Here is an 18,315-nt window from a genome sequence, read left to right as displayed (position 1 = left end):
TTTCTCATCTCAAAAAGTTGGGAGGTATGGCAGTAGTGACATTGACAGCCATAATTACAGTGGGATGCGAAAGTTTGGGCAACCTTGTTAATCGTCATTATTTTCCTGTATAAATCGTTGGTTGTTATGATAAAAAATGTCAGTTAAATATATCATATAGGAGACACACACAGTGATATTTGAGAAGTGAAATTAAGGTTATTGGATTTACAGAAAGTGCGCAATAATTGTTGAAATAAAATTAGGCAGGTGCATACATTTGGGCACTGTTGTCATTTTATTGATTCCAAAACCTTTAGAACTAATTATTGGAACTCAAATTGGCTTGGTAAGCTTAGTGACCCCTGATTTACATACACAGGTGAATCCAACTATGAGAAAGATTATTTAAGGGGGTCAATTATAAGTTTCCCTCATCTTTTAACTTTATATGAAGAGTAGCAACAACTCAAAACAACTCTCAAATAACCTGAAGTCAAAGATTGTTCACCATCATGGTTTAGGGGAAGGATACAGAAAGCTGTCACAGAGATTTCAGCTGTCTGTTTCCGTTTCCACAGAGTCCTATAGACTCCCGTGTTGGTGTAACTTCTCTACCGATTTGAGCAAACAAATGCGCTCACCAGATTATGTTGCTGACCAATCTCAAAACCCTCATATATGAAACCATAAGCGATGTCCAACACTCCTCCTCATTGGTTTTTAATCCTCGAAATCCCACGGATTTCCTCCTTCACTTTTTTTTCCTCCTCTTGCTAATTGTGTATTTGTTACCCACCCTCCTCCCAGAGTCTTCAGACACTCCCACTGAGGTCTATACTAGGAAGTGCACTGTCTTATGTCATTAGAAGGAGGGGGAAATAAAGCAAAGAGGAGAAATATATTATAGATAAAAATACCCCCCAGCATGCAACAGTTTGGCAATGGCAATTAAAGGGCCAGTGCTCCTAAGGTATGTGATAACTCCAAACCATAACAGCAGAAAAAGTTTTGAATGCAGGATTAGCACCTTTATCACTTAAAGTGGACCCAAATTAAAAATACAAGATTTCAGGAATAAAATCTATTTTCTAAATTATAATAATAAAAGCCTTTTTTCAGCTGCATGATGACAAATATAAAATATTTTACATTTATTGGAGGAACCCCTCCCTTCCATTCCTATTGCCGGGACAGAATCCGGCAAACTGGTGAAGTAGGTGGTGTCTGGCAAAGGAGGAATTGCTAATGGCTGCCACCTGTATAACCTCAGTTATGAAAAGAGAAGGGTGAAAAGCATGCACTGAAATGCTCATAGGCTTAACCTCCTTGGCGGTAACCCCGTGTGTGACACGGGGTAAGCCGCCGGAGGGTGCCGCTCAGGCCCTGCTGGGCCGATTTTAATAATTTTTTTTTTGCTGGACGCAGCTAGCACTTTGCTAGCTGCGCCAGCACTCTGATCGCCGCCGGCCCCTTTGCGATCGCCGCTATCTGCTGCGGCGCGGGCCCCCCCCCCCCTCCAGACCCCAGCGCTGCCTGGCCAATCAGTGCCAGGCAGCGCCGAGGGGTGGCCCGGGACTCCCAATGACGTCCCGACGTCAGTGACGTCGGTGACGTCATCCCGCCCCGTCGCCATGGCGACGGGGGAAGCCCTCCAGGAAATCCCGTTCTATGAACGGGATTTCCTGATCGGAGATCGCCGAAGGCGATCGAAGCGGGCGGGGGGGTGCCGCTCAGCAGCGGCTATCATGTAGCGAGCCCTCGGCTCGCTACATGATTAAAAAATTTTTTTTTTAAAAAAAAACCTGCTGCGCTCCCTCCTGGCGGTATTTTTCATACCGCCAAGGAGGTTAAAGGAGGGTTTATTTATCTTTGTATGTGTCAGAGTGGTGCAACTAAATATTGTGAATTAAAAAATGTTTTGGTTTGGATCCGCTTTAATAGAATTAGACCAGTTGCTGTTGACATTTGATTTTGATGGTGACAATCCCGCAAACTGTTCAATCGCCCGAACGGTCAACAGTACAATCAATCAGGTACCGGGGAACCAGGGAGAGAGAGAGATGCCCAATGGCTAATGCAGGAACACCCCTGGCGGGCGTTTTGAACAGGAGATCCCTCTTCCTGTGTTTACCTCCGAGATGGTGACAAAGAATGTCGGCAATCTCGGGGGGCTATAGAGCGGTGGTGGGGGGCAGAGAGCGGCAGTTGGGGGACACAGAGCCATGTCATTAGGCAGAGAACATGCCTCTGTGTCCCATCTGTGCCCCGAAGAGCCACCTCAGGTTCTCTTTAATGATCAATTGCCACCAATTGGTGAACACGTGTGCTTTAACACTGCAGTCTATGGGATTGCCGAAAACCAAAATGGACTACTTTGGTGAAGTAACCCAAGGCTCTGCCAAGCATTCCTGTTATTGCCATGGAAAGGGAAGCAGGAATTTGGGGGATGGGGGGATAAAAGCAATTAGATGTGATCTTTCAGCAATCGTCAATCTTCAGTTTCAAATTGTGTTCTCAAACTGAACACTTCTGCCAGGATTACTATATAATAATAATAATCTGAATTCTGAAGTTTTGGAGAACTATAACTATTCTGCAATAGAGGGGAGGCATTTATTAGTGTTACATTATAAAACATCATGTGGCGGGTTTATACATGCTATATGATTTTGTTGTTAATCGTATTGCTGTTTTTCTTCAGTAGTTTGTTGTGTTGCTCCAGTAGGTTATTATGGGTGTGCCGCCTCCTGGATCCCTGGTGTGAATAACCTCGGAGTAAGTGCCGGGATCTTTGGCTAGATTCTTGATTTTGCTGGCTGCAAAATGTGGTAATGAGTTACAAGGAGGATTAACAAAAGTAAACATTTTAAAGAAATATCTGTCTGCTACTGGAAAATACTTAAAAAAGAGTGATATGGCCATATAATTAAAGGTAAAATTTATATAGCCATTCAAACACATACATCCTAAGGTACTCGCTTACTATATCAATTTAAAGAGGAACTGTAGTGAAAATAATGTAATTAATTGCGTGTTTTCTTTTTACAATATTAATTTATAGATTATTTAGTCAGTGTTTGCCCATTGTAAAATTTTTTATCAACCCATTTTACATTCTGAACTTTATCACAGGAGGCGACACTTTTAGTACTGGCAGGTGATCCCTGCGGAATGTTTTGTTTCTGAGGCTGGGTGCACACTTGGCAGTGCGGGAAACACAGCGTTTTGATGCATGTGCGTTTTTAGTGGGTTTTATGCAAATCACTAAGAAGTCAACAGGAAGCGGAAATTCATCATCAAAAACACATACAAAACGCACTAAAACGCATTACCTCTGCATCACCATTGACTTTCATTATGTGCGTTTTTGAAAAATATAAAACAAAACAAAAGTATATGCGTTTTTTCATGTGGCCCATGGACTCTCGTTATTTGCGTTTTCCACAGCGCTAGGGTTTATGCTTAGTGTGCTCCCTGCCTGAGAATTCTGAAGCCAATACAAAATAATGCCTAATCTCCCAGAATGCTCAGACGGTCGGCTAGACATCACTGGAAGGGTGGGCTACATTCAATAGACAGCAATATATAGCTATAGGAAGTGTTTATGATACCGAAAACAGGACATTTATCGTAAAAGTGGGTATCCTGAATAATTTACTGCATTCTACTACAGTATGGCCCTACATAGCATACTTAAGCATGACAATACTATATGTAATAGTACTGGTACCTTACCTTCAAAATCAAATACAGATATGGGTCACATGGTCTTTAACACTGAGGCCTGTTGGAATGCTTATAATTAATTAGCATAAATTAGTGGAAAGGGCAGAAACTTTTTCTCTCTGATGAAGAAATGACATAACGCCCCTTCAGCCTGATCACATAACCCTCCATGTAATAGGAACTCTACCCAGGCATAAAGCAAGGAGGGAAAGTTGCAAAACGGACCACTGCAAAGTAAACAGTAAAAACCGAAAGCCATTTTTGCTACATGCCTGACCATGCCCTTTCACGTGAGATTCTTCCAGATCAATCACTATGATCGATCCATCCAGAAAACGATCAAAAAGATCAGGTGGCCTTGTTGCAGCAGCAATCTCCCTCAGACTTGATCAATGTGATCGAACCAGACAGATATCGATACCACGAATCGAATAATGTATGTGCACCCTTTAAAGGAACCCGAGGTGTGAAACGTATGGAATCTGCCATATTCATTTCCTTTTAGCCAATACCAGTTTGTCTTGCAGTACTTTTTCTGGTCAGTAGGGTCTAAATCACACACCTGAAACAAGCATGCAGCTAATCTGGTCAGATTTGTCATAGTCATCTGATCTGCATACTTGTTCATGGTCTATGGCTTAAAATATTAGAGGCAGAGGGTCAGCAGGACAGCCAGGCAATGTGCATTGTTTAAAAGGAAACCAACATGTCAGCCTCCATATCCCTCTCATCTAGTGTTCGCTTTAAAGAGACTCAGCAGTGAGATAAAAGTAAACAGACCCCCATACTGGGACGCAGGTTGTTTGGGAGCCTGTATACACATGGTAATTTCGACAACGCATAGACCACAATGCTAATTTTGGCTATAGCGGCACCCAGTGTATAATTTAGGCGGAAGAAACTCCAGAGTAAATATTATCTGACACCCGAAATTATAATATTGGTAACATTACTGATATTCCACTAGCCCCTTCTTCCGGATATTCCGGCACCCAGATATCTAGGCCCCTTTTATTCTGTGTATGCTCACAAAGTCATTAGGCTAGGTGCACTCATGAAGAAAAAATGTCTGCAAATGAGGCTAGTGGACAGGTTTTTCGCCTCCTTAGCAGTAATCCCGAATCAGACTCGGGATGGAAATCCGCAGCGGAGAGCGGTAATACTGTGCCTGAGTGAGTTATATGCAAGATCTGCTGCAGATCTCTCTGAGAGTAGCAGCGAGCGGCGGCGATCGGAAACTGCACGCAGCTAGCAAAGTGCTAGCTGCATGCAGGGAAAAAAAAATTGTGAAAATCGGCCGAGCGGGGCCTGAGAAATCCTCCTACGCAGGTTACCCCGAGCTGAGCTCAGGATAACCGGCAAGGAGGTTAAAGTCTGAAATTCCAGAAATGAACTGGAGGCGGGGCCGGAGCATCGGTGAGTGGCTGCGCAGGTACAGGAGGCCTGTGCAGGACCATTAGAAGCCCCGGGTAAGTTCAACTCATTTTCCCCCAACCCCCTACGTTTCAATCCTTAAAATAACTACAAAATTCTAAAGTTAAAGACAGGCTTTTAATTAACTGCATGTGAAAATAACTACAGAGGAGGTAACTTAAGGACTGAAGTGATGGTATATTTCAGTTCTGACAAAATATTGTCAGAACTGGAAAGGATCACTGTAAGAATAAAATGGTGAGCTTCTGAGAGGAACAGACAGAGAGCTTAGTATGTAATATTCATTTGCAGCTACGTGTTTATTTTAAATGATTTTACTTGCTTTAGGGTCCCTTTAATAAAGCAAGATCAATGTGTGGTGGTAAGTTTTCTCTTTATTTATCATTATCACCAGCATGATCTTAGTGAATTGAGGCCAATGTCCCGACCTGCACGACTTTTACGGACAGAAGACAGACTCGTCATAAAAGCAATGCTATAATGAGTCTGATGCAACAAACACGTCTGAACCAGTGTCCTGTGTTTTTATGTGAACCTATATGGTCCTTTTACACTTAATGGCATTGGTATGCGTTAGTATGTCTTTTTTTTTCCTCTCCATAGCAGTGCATTGTGAAAAAGCTTTCAGTTAAACTGTGTATAGTGGGAACTGGGCCATAGGAAAACATGGACATTACTTTGAAAATCCCTTTTCTTTCAGTTATAACTGAGAGCAACTGATTTAGTGTAAAAGGACCCCAAGGCCCCATTTACACTTAATCAGTTAGTACCCTTTTTTTTTTCTTCTCCATAGTAGTGCATTGTGAAAAAGATGTCAGTTAAAACACATTAAAGAGAACCTAACTGAAAATAAAACGTCAATATAACCATACACAGGTCATACTTACCTCCTGTGTAGTCTACTATCCAATCTCTTTCTCCTCTCCTGCTTCCCATTTGTCCACTGTGATCAGTGGATTTCTCTGTCCTCCATTTTAAAAATGGCCATTACCCCCTGACAGCTTTCTGGTCAGCACACTGTTAAAATGTAATATCACCCACTTGAGCCATAGGGAAACATGGACATTACCTTGCACATTCAGTTGTAACTGACAGCTGCTGATATATAACTGACAGCAACTGGTATATTTCAGTTCTGACAAAATATTGTCAGAAGTGGAAGGTATCACTGTAAGAAGAAAATGGTGAGCTTCTGAGAGGAACTGACGGTGAGGTAACTACAGGTAGTCCTCGGGTTACAAACACCCGCTTTATGAACGCCCCACCGATACGAACGGCCCGACGATTGCTCCCCCTCGTCGATGACGGCACAGCGAGCACCGGTTTCCGATGTTTTCCATGTTTAAGTACATTTACATTGATCTAAAGACGCCATGTGTGTGGAGAGGTGAGCAGATACATACCGCACACCTCCCATGTCCTGGCGTCACCCTCTGCATAAAAAAACCTCTGTTTCGCTAAACAGATCTTCACCTTCTGACGCCAGGCGGCGACCTGGCATACTGCGTATGCGCAGCGCAGTACAGTATGTGGGTCAGAGGGCGCGGATCTGCTTATAGCGACACGGAGGTTATTTGCAGAGGCGGAGGGTGATGCCAGGACATGGGAGGTGTGCGGTATGTATCTGCTCACCTCCCCACACACATGGCGTCTTTATATCAATGTAAATGTAATTTAAAACGTTTAAATCGCTGCAATCCGGCGCTCGCTGTGACACGGTTTCGATTTAAGAACAGATTCAGGTTAAGAACGAGCCTACAGACCCTATCTTGTTCGTTAACCGAGGACTACCTGTATGTAATATTCATTTGCAGCTACGTCATGTGTTTTTTTTTTTTTTTTTTTTTTAATAATTTTCCTCACTTCAGGTTCCCTTTAAGTGTGAAAGGTGCCATAGGAAAACATGGGCATTACTTTGAAAATCAGTTTTCCTTTCAGTTATAACTGAGAGCAACTGATTAAAGTAGATCCGAGATAAACTTTTACTCATTGCATAATTGTGCTCCTTCCATATAGTTTATAGGGCATTCCTCAAGCCAAATACTTTATTTGTTTTGTCTTAATACTATAATTCCCTATAAACTAAACAAGCCTCGCCCACAGCTTTCTTCAGTGCCTTAGCACTGTAGCAAGGGCTTATGGGAGCTCAGTCTGGGCAGGAGGAGTAGAGGTTACTAGCCAGAGATTTCAGAGGCAGAGGGGAGGAGAGAGGAGGATATGGGACTGAATTTACACACAGGCAAGCTGATAGCATCTCCAGCCCTCAGCCTGTGACAATGTGACAAACAGAACATGGCTGCCCTCATTGTATCACAGGAATAAATAATCATAAACTGTTGAAGCTATTGGCAGCTAGATATGCTGTGTAAACTATCTAAACTTTAGAGAAGATTTATAGACAAGTTACTTGTTATAGTTAGTTTTACATCTCGGATCCGCTTTAAGTATAAACTGGGCCTTAGGGTCCTTTTACACTATATCAGTTGCAGTCAGTTGTAACTGAAAGGACTACTGATGTGCAGTCTAGTGTCCATGTTTCCCTATGGCCTCTTTCACACTATATGCTGAAAAACTGAAGTTTTCCTATAATGCACTACTATGGAGAATAAAAACGCTTGGCAATGCATTAAGTGTAAAAGGGCCCTTAGTAAATGTTAAATAATGTAAATTATAAACTTCACGATGATGTACTCATCAGACATGTCCGAGATATAAATACAACAAAGGTACTACCAAGAGGACACCGCGAACAGCAATTTATTGCAAAACATACAATAACATTTTAATTAAAGAATTCTTTTTTAAATATATTTAACACTTTAGAACAATATTGCAATGAATTCTCTTTATTCAAACCTCACACTCATTGCTTGCTGGTTACTAGTAAACCCCGAACAGGCCATCAACTTTCCCTTCACTGCCGTCAGTTCAGTGAAAGATGAATTTGGATTGGTTGCTAAGGGATACTGCAGATTGCACTTTGCTTAATGAGGTTGTTATGTTGAATATGATGTGAATGGAAGCACAATTATCTATTTACAGTTTATCTATACATTTATTTTTCCATATGCTAGCATGAGATCCGTATTCTGTTGTATGCAACTGAAGTAATAGCTGGTAGTGTGTAGAGTCACAGTGGTGAGCAGCACTGATGAGCTGTCATTGGTTGTAGTGGTTACTTGTAGGGAAAAAAGTGCCCAGTTTGTATACTTACCTAGTCAGAGAGAAGCCTCTGAATAATTCAGAGGTTTCTCCACCCTGATCCTCTTTGCCGTTCCTCTGCTGGGTCCAGCTGGAAACCACTGAAAATCACATGCCGGCAGCTCGCGCATGCGCAGTAACACTCAGGCAGGGAACACACTACATGCGTTTTTGCGCGTTTTGCCGCGAACGGCAAAACGTGCACGATTTTAAAGCCTATTGAAAATAATAGCCTAGCTCGAGAAACGCTGCACCGCATGCGTTTGTGCGCGTTTGCGTTCGCGTTTTTTTCCGCGTTTTGTAGCCGCACAGTTTTCTGCTTTTTTCCACACATTGCATGACACTACATGCCATGCAAACGCAGAAACGCAGAAACGCACGCGGAAAAACGCACGCGTTAGACGCGACCGCAAAACCCGACGGAAACCTGGGAAACGCAGGGGAAAACGGCCCTGCAAGTGTGTTCCCTGCCTCAGGCTTCAGAGGGGGGAAAAAAGACAGCCCCGATTAGGTCCATGGTACTGCACAGCCATAAGCCGCCTGCGCAGTAACATCAGGGCTTTGGAGTCGGTACAAAAGTTCTACCGACACCAACTCTGACTCCTCAGTTTATGAAACCACCGACTCCAGGTACTCAAAATGGCTCTGACTCAGACTCCTCGACTCCCACTGCTTAGTCTAATACTTACCAGGGCTGTGGATTTTGTACAAAAATCACCCGACTCCGACTTCTCAGTTTATGAACTCACGACTCCGACTCCGGGTACCCAAAATTGGTCCCAATTGGGCTAATCTTTTCCCCCCCAAAACTCAAGCAGGTCTGTGCTATTGCACAGACGCAGTTCAGCTGTGCGTCCCGGGATCCCAGTGCTGGATTGGTCTGGCAGAGGAGGACAGTATATTCCACTCCCAAGGCAAGTATCTTAATTGATTATATCCAAACCTTGCAGGTTTGCTTTCAAGCTTTCTCTACAATGCTAAATAAGCCAAGCAAGTGTTTACAGATGGAAAAACTCCAGCCTCAGCTGACCTTTTTCCCATGGGAGGCTGAAGGTAATGAATCCACCACCTTTCAGCTGCTCCTGTGCACCGGCTGTGCGCTTGTCAGGACTTGGCACGGGCAGTGGAGGGGCAGCAACCACATATAGTCTCAAATCTAAGAATGGCTGTGCTTCTTCCTAGACACCCAAACTCAACTGCCCCCCTTGACAAAATGGCCTTCTAACTGAAAACTCTTCCTCCTCTTTCCTAATACCTAATGATAGGGAATAAAGCTAACTGTCCCTCAACCCACCTCCTAAGACTTCTACTTGGCGCCTTATCCTAAGTGATAAGTAGGTTTTGTTGTCTATGTCCTTTTGGCTTCAGAGCCGATGCCTACCTTGCTAAGTAGACTTGAACTCAGACTGTCCTCTCTGCTCTAAAAGATAAGCAACAGCTTTATAATCTTTAAAGAAAATCATTTCTTTGTTACAGCTGATACAAATCCTAAAATATATCCACACTTTTTCTACTTCCTGATTCATGGAAGCAGACATATTGTTGACATCCTGTACTTTCGAATGAGCTTATCCATCTTATCTGCCGTGGCAGTCATGTGACACAGGGGAGAGGTCAAATCACAATCAACTTGTGATTAGACACAAATTAGGGGGAATTAAACAGGCTGAACTCTCAAAAAACATACAGGTTGCAATTCTCTCGGTTTTCCTTCTGTCCTGTGCAAGAGTTCAGGTCCACTTTAAATGTTGCTGCACCTGACCACACAGCTGGCCGAAATAGTTTCAGAACAAGCACCAGTGCTCTGTGACTTACAAAGCCTAGTTATTAAAGTTGGTCACCACCAGTAATCTCTATATGCTGATGAATAGTTGTGTAATGTAGTGATGCTGCCAGGAAGGATCCAAATTTCTATCTAAAATCTAAGGTTCGGTAAGATGTTGTTTGAGGGTATTTAGTGTTTATTTCTCCTGGCAGGAAGAATATGCTGTAAGGATACGTGTGGGTCAGGCTGTGTGAAATTCAGCTTAAAATGAACCTCCGGACTAAAAATCTACTCAGCAGAACTGAAAAGGCTTGGTGTTTAACAGTTTCACAGCATCAGAACTTTGTTTTTCTTACCAAAGCATCATTTTTAGCTGCATTTTTAGCTAAGCTCCATCCATCAAAGAAAACTGCCTGGGCTTTTTTTCCCTGATGCTGTGCAAAACATGATGGGATTTCCTATGTTATTCACGTTACCTAGCAACTGGGAAGGGTGATCAGCACACAGGAGAGTTGTCACGGTGTCTCATGCTCCCTGGCACCTCCTTTCAACCAAAAAGATGGCTGCCCTCATGAAATCAAACATTTGCCTGTTCTTTTAAAACAGGGTGGGTAAGAGATTCCTGTATATTAGCTATCTATTTTCATTAACATAACTAATGTAACTTAATGACAGTATGTTTGTTTAGGCTGAAGTTCCTCTTTAAATAAGTCAAAGCGCAATGCACTAAGCACAGCAAAATAACCACTACCATATAATGCATAGATCAGTTATTAATCACATCTATGAGCTATCCCTGCGTCATAAATACACCCTGGAGGCAACCAACCACAATAAACTAATGCATTACCTGCAATAGATTTTAAAGCACACCTAAAGCATTTACTGTTAAACAATGCATATTGCCTGGCTGTCGAGCTGATCCTCTGTTTTAGACATAGACCCTGAACAAGCATGCAGATCAGAGGTTTCTGACTGAAGTCTGACTAGATTAGCTGCATGCTTGTTGCAGGTGTGTGAGTCAGACACTGTTGATGCCAGAAAGATCAGCCGGACAGCTAGGCAACTGTTATAAAATAAATATGCCAGCCTCCATAACACTGGCAGTTCAGGAGTCCTTTAAACTGCTATTGTTTTTTCCCCAAATCAAGCAGAAACTAAGTATATCTGCGCACAATATAAACATGTAAGATTAAATGTAAACTCCAGTTTTTGAGACATAACCAATCCCTTCACTTCAGCACTACACATTGCTAGAATAAATGCCACATATTATTTCACAATGTGTACCTGAATCCTGAACACACAATCGTCACCCAGCCCATGCACCAAAATCCTAAAATAGACTGTAGCGTCTACACAGTTGCCTTTCTAGCCTTCAGAGAAACAATTCAATATGCACAGCCACACCCCGTGCGAGATTAACACCTCACTGTAGAGCACTGGAGCTGTCCATCAAATGGAAGGAGGGGCCTTGTAAATTATGCACAGCCACACCCCCTGAGGGATTAACACCTCACTGTAGAGCACTGGAGCTGTCCATCAAATGGAAGGAGGGGCTACTTAGGTTATACACAACCACACCCCCTGTGGGATTGACACCTCAATGTAGAGCACTGGAGCTGTCCATCAAATTAAAATGGGAGGGCAACAGTAAAACACAAGAGAGAAGTTTGGATAAGCAAAGTGAATAATGAAGCAACCGAAGCTTAGGACTTTCTTGAAGTAAACTAAGATAGGTACTGAGTTGCTCTTTTGCACTTCATTCAGGACAACAGTTCCGTAACTTTGAGTTGAATGCAGGTTTATTTTAAAGCAAACTTCTCAGGGCTTGCAGTATTTTTAAACTGACTCTTCTGCTTGAGTGCTGGTATGACAAAGCGTCTGAGAATCCTCAACATAGAGTATATATTCTGTAAAGCGCTGCGGAACATGGCAGCGCTATATAAATACTAAATAACGATATTAATATTATTCCAAATTCCTTCTCGAGAGTACAGAGAGTTCTATAGTAAGCACAGGCACTTCCTGGCAGCTAAGGTGCTCTCACTGGTGCTGGATCAGGCTACTAGCACGTATGTATGGTTTTGTCATGTATTTTACCGTACGTATAAATACCATGCTTACATACCAACAAAGGCATATAAGCAGATTGTTTATACCCAAATCCCATGAACCCCATAAAGAAACATTCCTGTCTAATGTCATTAAGTTTTGAAGAGTGCTGGTGCTGACCGAAGTGGCCATTCTGAAGAGCTATGCTTGCCCCGGGCCATGCATGTGACCATTCTTCTGACCTGCCACCTTCCTCAACTTGCCAAAGCCTGGAAGACTTTGACTGCTACATGCAATGATGTCATTCTGCGTAGGAACAAGAGCTAAGACAGAAGGGGGCTTTGGTTGACCCATGCAATGAATGGTAGGGGTAAGCAAAAGCAGCTGCAGCCTAAGGCTCGATTCACACTTGAGCTGGATCTCCAACGGTCAACCAGATTGGAGACTGAAGTGTTCTCTTTAATGGTGGTCCATTGTGGTCCCACAGCAGATGCATTTCCACCATAAGCTTCTATGAAAAAAAAAGCGCATCTGCTTGTCTAGAAAAATCGTTCAGGTAGGGACTTGGCGTTCCGCTGACTTCATTTAAATCAAACGGACCGACAAGTGTGAAAATATCCTATTAATAAAAGAGGTCATCTCAGCTGCCTGTTTTCTGACCTGACAAAAAGGACCAAAAAAAGTCTGTTTTGCTTTCTGATGTGAACCGAGCCTTACGCTCTATGAACGGAATAGCCAATAAGCTCCCTTGAATTGAACGCTGTTACGCGCAGGAAGGGAAGTACATTGGAAGAATGCTGATCTGGAAGCACAAGTCATCAATAGGCAGCCGGGAAATTTCAGATAGTTTTGAAGGGGAGAGGAGGCGTGGCATGACTGCATTGTTAATCAGCCCATAACCCTTCCCACCCACACATCCACAAAAGAACCCACCACCTTCACTCTTTCTGACCCTACAAGTATTTATCCAGCTGCAGTTAAGTGAATTTCTAAAGCAGTGTACACATAAATGATGCCTGATACAATCTTTCATGATCACTTTGGGTGACAGTTTACCTGAGATCAATGTGCAGATGTGCCATTAATCCCACAGAGAATGGGGCAGGGGATTGCAGACGGAATAACCGGTGGGAGTCCTGCTGCAGCTTGTGGGGTAAACCATAGTGGTGAGCCAAGGATTACATAAGTTAGCAGACTGCTGAATAGGAAGGTCACAATGTTGGGAGGCACCTGTGGTCATGCTATACTGTCACCCCAAATGATCATAAACAATCATTTTTGGGTGAAAAATATCTAGCTTGTACTACAGACAGCCTGTCAGTTTACACACAATGAAAAAACATGACAAATTCTCTGTAAGAACAACTCAGGATGGAGTGGGGTGAGGAAATGATCCCATGTTGGCTCTTCTCTGCTGTTTTTATGCAACCAGCAGGAGAATTTACCTCCAGCCCCCAATGGAATATTCCAAGCTACGTGTCAATAGCCGCAGTCTTCATACTGTACTTCTGCAGGGCCCACAATGACTTGGGCCGTGAAGCTCATCATTCACCAAAAATAAAAAATAAAGCCATTTTGTTCTGATACATCTGAAAACCTCTAAATATTAATACTTAAAAAATAAAATTATTCTGGATTTTCCTGTTTACAGATGTCGCAATCTGGGGCTTTAATTCGACAAATCGGTCAGCTCCCAGCATCAACGTCCGGAAATTGATCTGAGCGAAGCGTCATTGACAAATTAGCCATGCAGGATGATTGGACACATTCGTAATATTCTTTGTGCTATTCTAGCAAGTCCTCCATTTTCAGCCTTGATGAAATCGCTTAAAGATCGAACGTCAAATTGATGGAACAAAAATTACAAATGTGAGTTTGCTAGACAGAACAAAGGTGATTCCAAGACAATCAGAGAATGATCCAGAGGAGAATCAGGACAGCGCAAGAGAATTCAATCTTTGGGCACCTTGAAATTATCTTTCTCTTTGCGGATTGCTGCCATTGTAGAGATCGGATCACTCTCCCCTGCATGATCCTGCACAGACTTCTCTCTGTTGGAAGAAACACATGGTGGTTTACTCATAATTGTAGCATTTAACTATATATGTATTTTTTTTTTATTATTTAATCAGTGCCTTCTGTCATGCTGCCCCATCCTTTGGAATGCCTTACCAAACCCAATCAAGACAGCTCCAACCCCAGAGGCATTAAAAGGACAATTAAAGCGAGACTGATATGAAAGCTGCTATATTTATTTCCTTTTAAGCAATACCAGATGTCTGCCTTTCCTGCTGATCTTCTGCCGCTAATACTTTTAGCTATAGACCCTGAAGAAGAATATGCAGATCAAGTCAAATTATTGTCAGATCTGACAAGATTAGCTCCATGCTTTTTTCTGGTGTTATTCAGACACTACTGCAGCCAAATAGACCAGCAGGGCTGCCAGGCAACTGGTATTGTTTAAAGCATACCTGAACTCTAGCACAGGAGAGAAGAACACAGAGAAATCCACCGTGTCCACCCTGGATTTTTTAAAAAGAATAGCCTAATCTAATTCTCCATTCTCAGCAAGTAATGAGCTAGTGTAATTTGAGCTCCAAGCAGTCTGCCGACTCTGGATACCAGTAACCACACTGCAGCATCTCTGTAGGAGCTCTATAGGCTGTAAAGTTTTTCTTTAAAGGTTCCTATCTTCTAGAGCAGAGAGGAAGTTCTGAGTTCAGGTCCTTCTGCTTCAAAAGAAAATAAATATGGCAGCCTCCATTTCCCTTTCACTTCAGTTGTTCTTTAACTACTTAAAGACCACCCCACGCCAACGGGCGTGGTTCCGGCGGCAGCCCCAGGACCGCCTAACGCCAACTGGCGTCAAGTCCTGGGGCTGCATTTTGCAGGGGATCGTGCGCATGCTGAGCACGCATCTCCTGCTCGGGGGGCGGATCTCCGCCCCCTCTTCAGTCTCCGAGCGGCTAATGCGCGATCGCCGTCTATTTGCACAGTACAGCGCTGCGATCGGCAGCAGCGATGTACTGGGGACAGCCGTGTGACACGGCTGTCCCCCCGGGGACAAGAGAGCCATTGGCTCTCATAGGCAGAAGCCTATGACAGCCAATCGTCGTGATTGGCCGGCGGGGGGAGAGCGGGAGGGACAGGGGGAAAAAAAAATACAAAAATACACTTTTTTAATAACAATAAATAGAGAAAAATATTTAAAAAAAACAAACAAAACCAAACTGGGGGGCGATCAGACCCCACCAACAGAGAGCTCTGTTGATGGGGAGAAAAGGGGAGGGGAGGAATCACTTGTGTGCCGTGTTGTGCAGCCCTGCAGCTTGGCCTTAAAGCTGCAGTGGCCAATTATACAAAACACAGCCTGGTCTTTAGGGGGGTTTAACACTGTGGTCCTCAAGTGGTTAAAGTAAACCAGAGCTGTGGGAAAAAGAAGATTTGATACTCAACCACAGCTTCCTCCAGCAGCATAAACACTTGCGAGTCCCTCGCCGTCCTCCCACAGTCTGACGTTCAGCCACAATCAGCCCCGTAAAAGGCTCAGTCGGGTCTAGTCTAGGTCTTCTGCACATGCGCATGTACAGTAGACCTGGACTGACGCGACTGAGCCAGTTGCTGGGGCTGATCGCGGCTGAATGTCAGACCGCTGGAGGACGGCGAGGGACTCACAAGTGTTTATACTGCTGGAGGAAGCTGCGGGTGAGTATCAAATCTTCTTCCCACAGCTCTGGTTTACTTTAAATTAAAAATGAAAAACCACCTGTTTAGTCTGGCATTTATGATCACATATCTTTTTCCCCCCGTAACACAATGTAAACTGCAACTATATGTACAGCATATTCCCCAATATTCGGTACAGGCAGGATTGCTTGATGCCGGATATATGTGCTTGCTTGAGCAACCGGCCGAAAATAGCACAAACCTCCCCCCGTGCAGCACAAGCAACTTACTGATCCTCTGGGTTCCATCTTCTACCCTTCCTGAACCCCCCAGCAGCTTTCCAGCATCCTCGGTGTACAAATCCCAGCATTTAATGCTGGGACCCTGTGCGGGTCACATGACGTGCTGGGACCCGGTGCGGGTCACATGACGTGCTGGGACCCGGTGCGGGTCACATGACGTGCTGGGACCCGGTGCGGGTCACATGACGTGCTGGGACCCGGTGCGGGTCACATGACGTGCTGGGACCCGGTGCGGGTCACATGACGTGCTGGGACCCGGTGCGGGTCACATGACGTGCTGGGACCCGGTGCGGGTCACATGACGTGCTGGGACCCGGTGCGGGTCACATGACGTGCTGGGACCCGGTGCGGGTCACATGACGTGCTGGGACCCGGTGCGGGTCACATGACGTGCTGGGACCCGGTGCGGGTCACATGACGTGCTGGGACCCGGTGCGGGTCACATGACGTGCTGGGACCCGGTGCGGGTCACATGACGTGCTGGGACCCGGTGCGGGTCACATGACGTGCTGGGACCCGGTGCGGGTCACATGACGTGCTGGGACCCGGTGCGGGTCACATGACTTGCTGGGACCCGGTGCTGAGACTTCCAGTTGCCTGAGCTCCGGATAATAGGGAACTGCACATAGCTTTATCTTATGTCAGTTCAGGTATACTTTAAATTAAATTCTAGCAAGTTATGAAAAGCATTTAAGACAGGGGTCTCAAACTCAATTTACCTGGGGGCCACAGGATTTCACAATCAGCAGCACCCCCCCCCCCTCCTTGCATTAATTTTTATTTTCAAAATCAAATTCCCACTGAAGCGAACTATTTTGCCTATTGCAAAGCCCCCAATCCGCCGGCATTTCCTGGAAGGGGCAGAGCTTTCAGCTTCAGCTCTGCCCCTCCTGACGTCAATCGCGGCGCATCACCGTCTCTGCCCGCCCCTCTCACTCTTCCTTCACAGAGAGGGGCGGGGAGAGGCGGCGATCCATGCAGCGATTGACTTCAGGAGGGGCAGAGCTGAAGTTGAAAGCTCTGCCCCTTCCAGGAAATGCCGGCGGGTTGCCACCGGGCGATTTGGGGGCTCTGCAGCCCTCGTTTAGCGGCGGGGATGCGGCGGATTACTTGGGAGCACTGAAGCGAACTATAAGGAAGCTTTTGCAGACGAGGGCCACAAAATATTGTATTGAGGGCCGCAAATGGCCCGCGAGTTTGAGTCCCCTGATTTAAGATGTATGGATAGTGTGCCAGCTTTTTCCTATCTCGGTTTTCCTCACTGAACAACCTCAACAAAAGTCTCGAATGTGTCTTGAGGTTTCTCAAAGGTTTGCCTATTTTTTCTACTTCTATGCACAGGATAATAACATGCAAGTTGACTTTGATGGTTTATCGCTCTTAGGAGTTGAGAAGTAAACAGTGTTGTTTAGTTACATAGTTAGTTTGGTTGAAAAAAGGTCTATCGAGTTCAACCAGAAAACACTAGATTGAACCCTCCCAATATCCCAGTTAATCCAGGGGAAGGCGAAAACTTGTAAGGCATGGACCAATTATCTTTAAAGGGAAAAAAATTCTTCCTGACTCTAGATGTCAATCCAATAAAATTCCTTTAGCAACACCGCTAAGGAATAATTATAGCCGTAGATGCCCTTCAATGCAAGGAAAGCATCCACGCCCCCTTTATATGCCGATATAGAATTTGCCTCCTGCAATGCAGTGCACAGAACTGTATTCGATATTCCAGATGTGGCCTTTCAAAAGAGATAAAGAGACACTATTATTCTAGCATCCAACAATATAATTTGCTTTAGCCACAGCTGCTTGGCATTGAGTATGATTAGAAAAGATATAACTCTTTATGGTGAATCTAGAGATGCTTGCTCTATTCTAGACTCTAGAAGAAGACTACAGAAAAGACATATTTGAGTCAGGCAGGAGAAGAATGGACATGGAAACTAATTACTAATTAACTAAATAACTAATTACTACATTATAATATAATATAATAGTTTGATTTTGCCTGGTCACATGGAAACCGATACTGCTTTACTTCTGCAACTGGAGAATTTTAGTGTTGCTTATGTTAAACAAGTTTCAGAGAGGTGGGGTTTTTTATCTGTTACTGGTGATTGCTTAAAAAGAGAAAACATTTATGCTGATGGGTGATATAACATGCCAGGCCACTAGGTGAGTTTTTTTTTT

The 18,315-nt window shown here is 44.1% G+C and overlaps 1 protein-coding gene across 1 annotated transcript in view; it reads right to left on the bottom strand.

Annotated features, from left to right (window-relative positions):
- Positions 1–2,573: 2,573 nt before the first annotated feature.
- The window catches only part of LOC137524391 (hydroxyacylglutathione hydrolase, mitochondrial), a 54,231-nt gene continuing 38,489 nt past the window's right edge, over positions 2,574–18,315 (bottom strand). Inside the window, exons 9-10 of the mRNA XM_068244166.1 lie at positions 14,130–14,214; positions 2,574–2,798 (exon numbers count right to left, since the gene is read on the bottom strand). Of these exons, the coding sequence (XP_068100267.1) occupies positions 2,778–2,798; positions 14,130–14,214 (106 nt within the window). The 3' untranslated portion in view covers positions 2,574–2,777. The remainder of the gene's footprint in view (positions 2,799–14,129; positions 14,215–18,315) is intronic.

Source organism: Hyperolius riggenbachi, chromosome 7, assembly GCF_040937935.1.
Source record: "Hyperolius riggenbachi isolate aHypRig1 chromosome 7, aHypRig1.pri, whole genome shotgun sequence".
Taxonomy (NCBI): Eukaryota; Metazoa; Chordata; class Amphibia; order Anura; family Hyperoliidae; genus Hyperolius; species Hyperolius riggenbachi.
The sequence above is the reverse complement of the archived record's forward strand: the minus strand, read 5'-3'. Positions and strand labels throughout refer to the sequence as shown.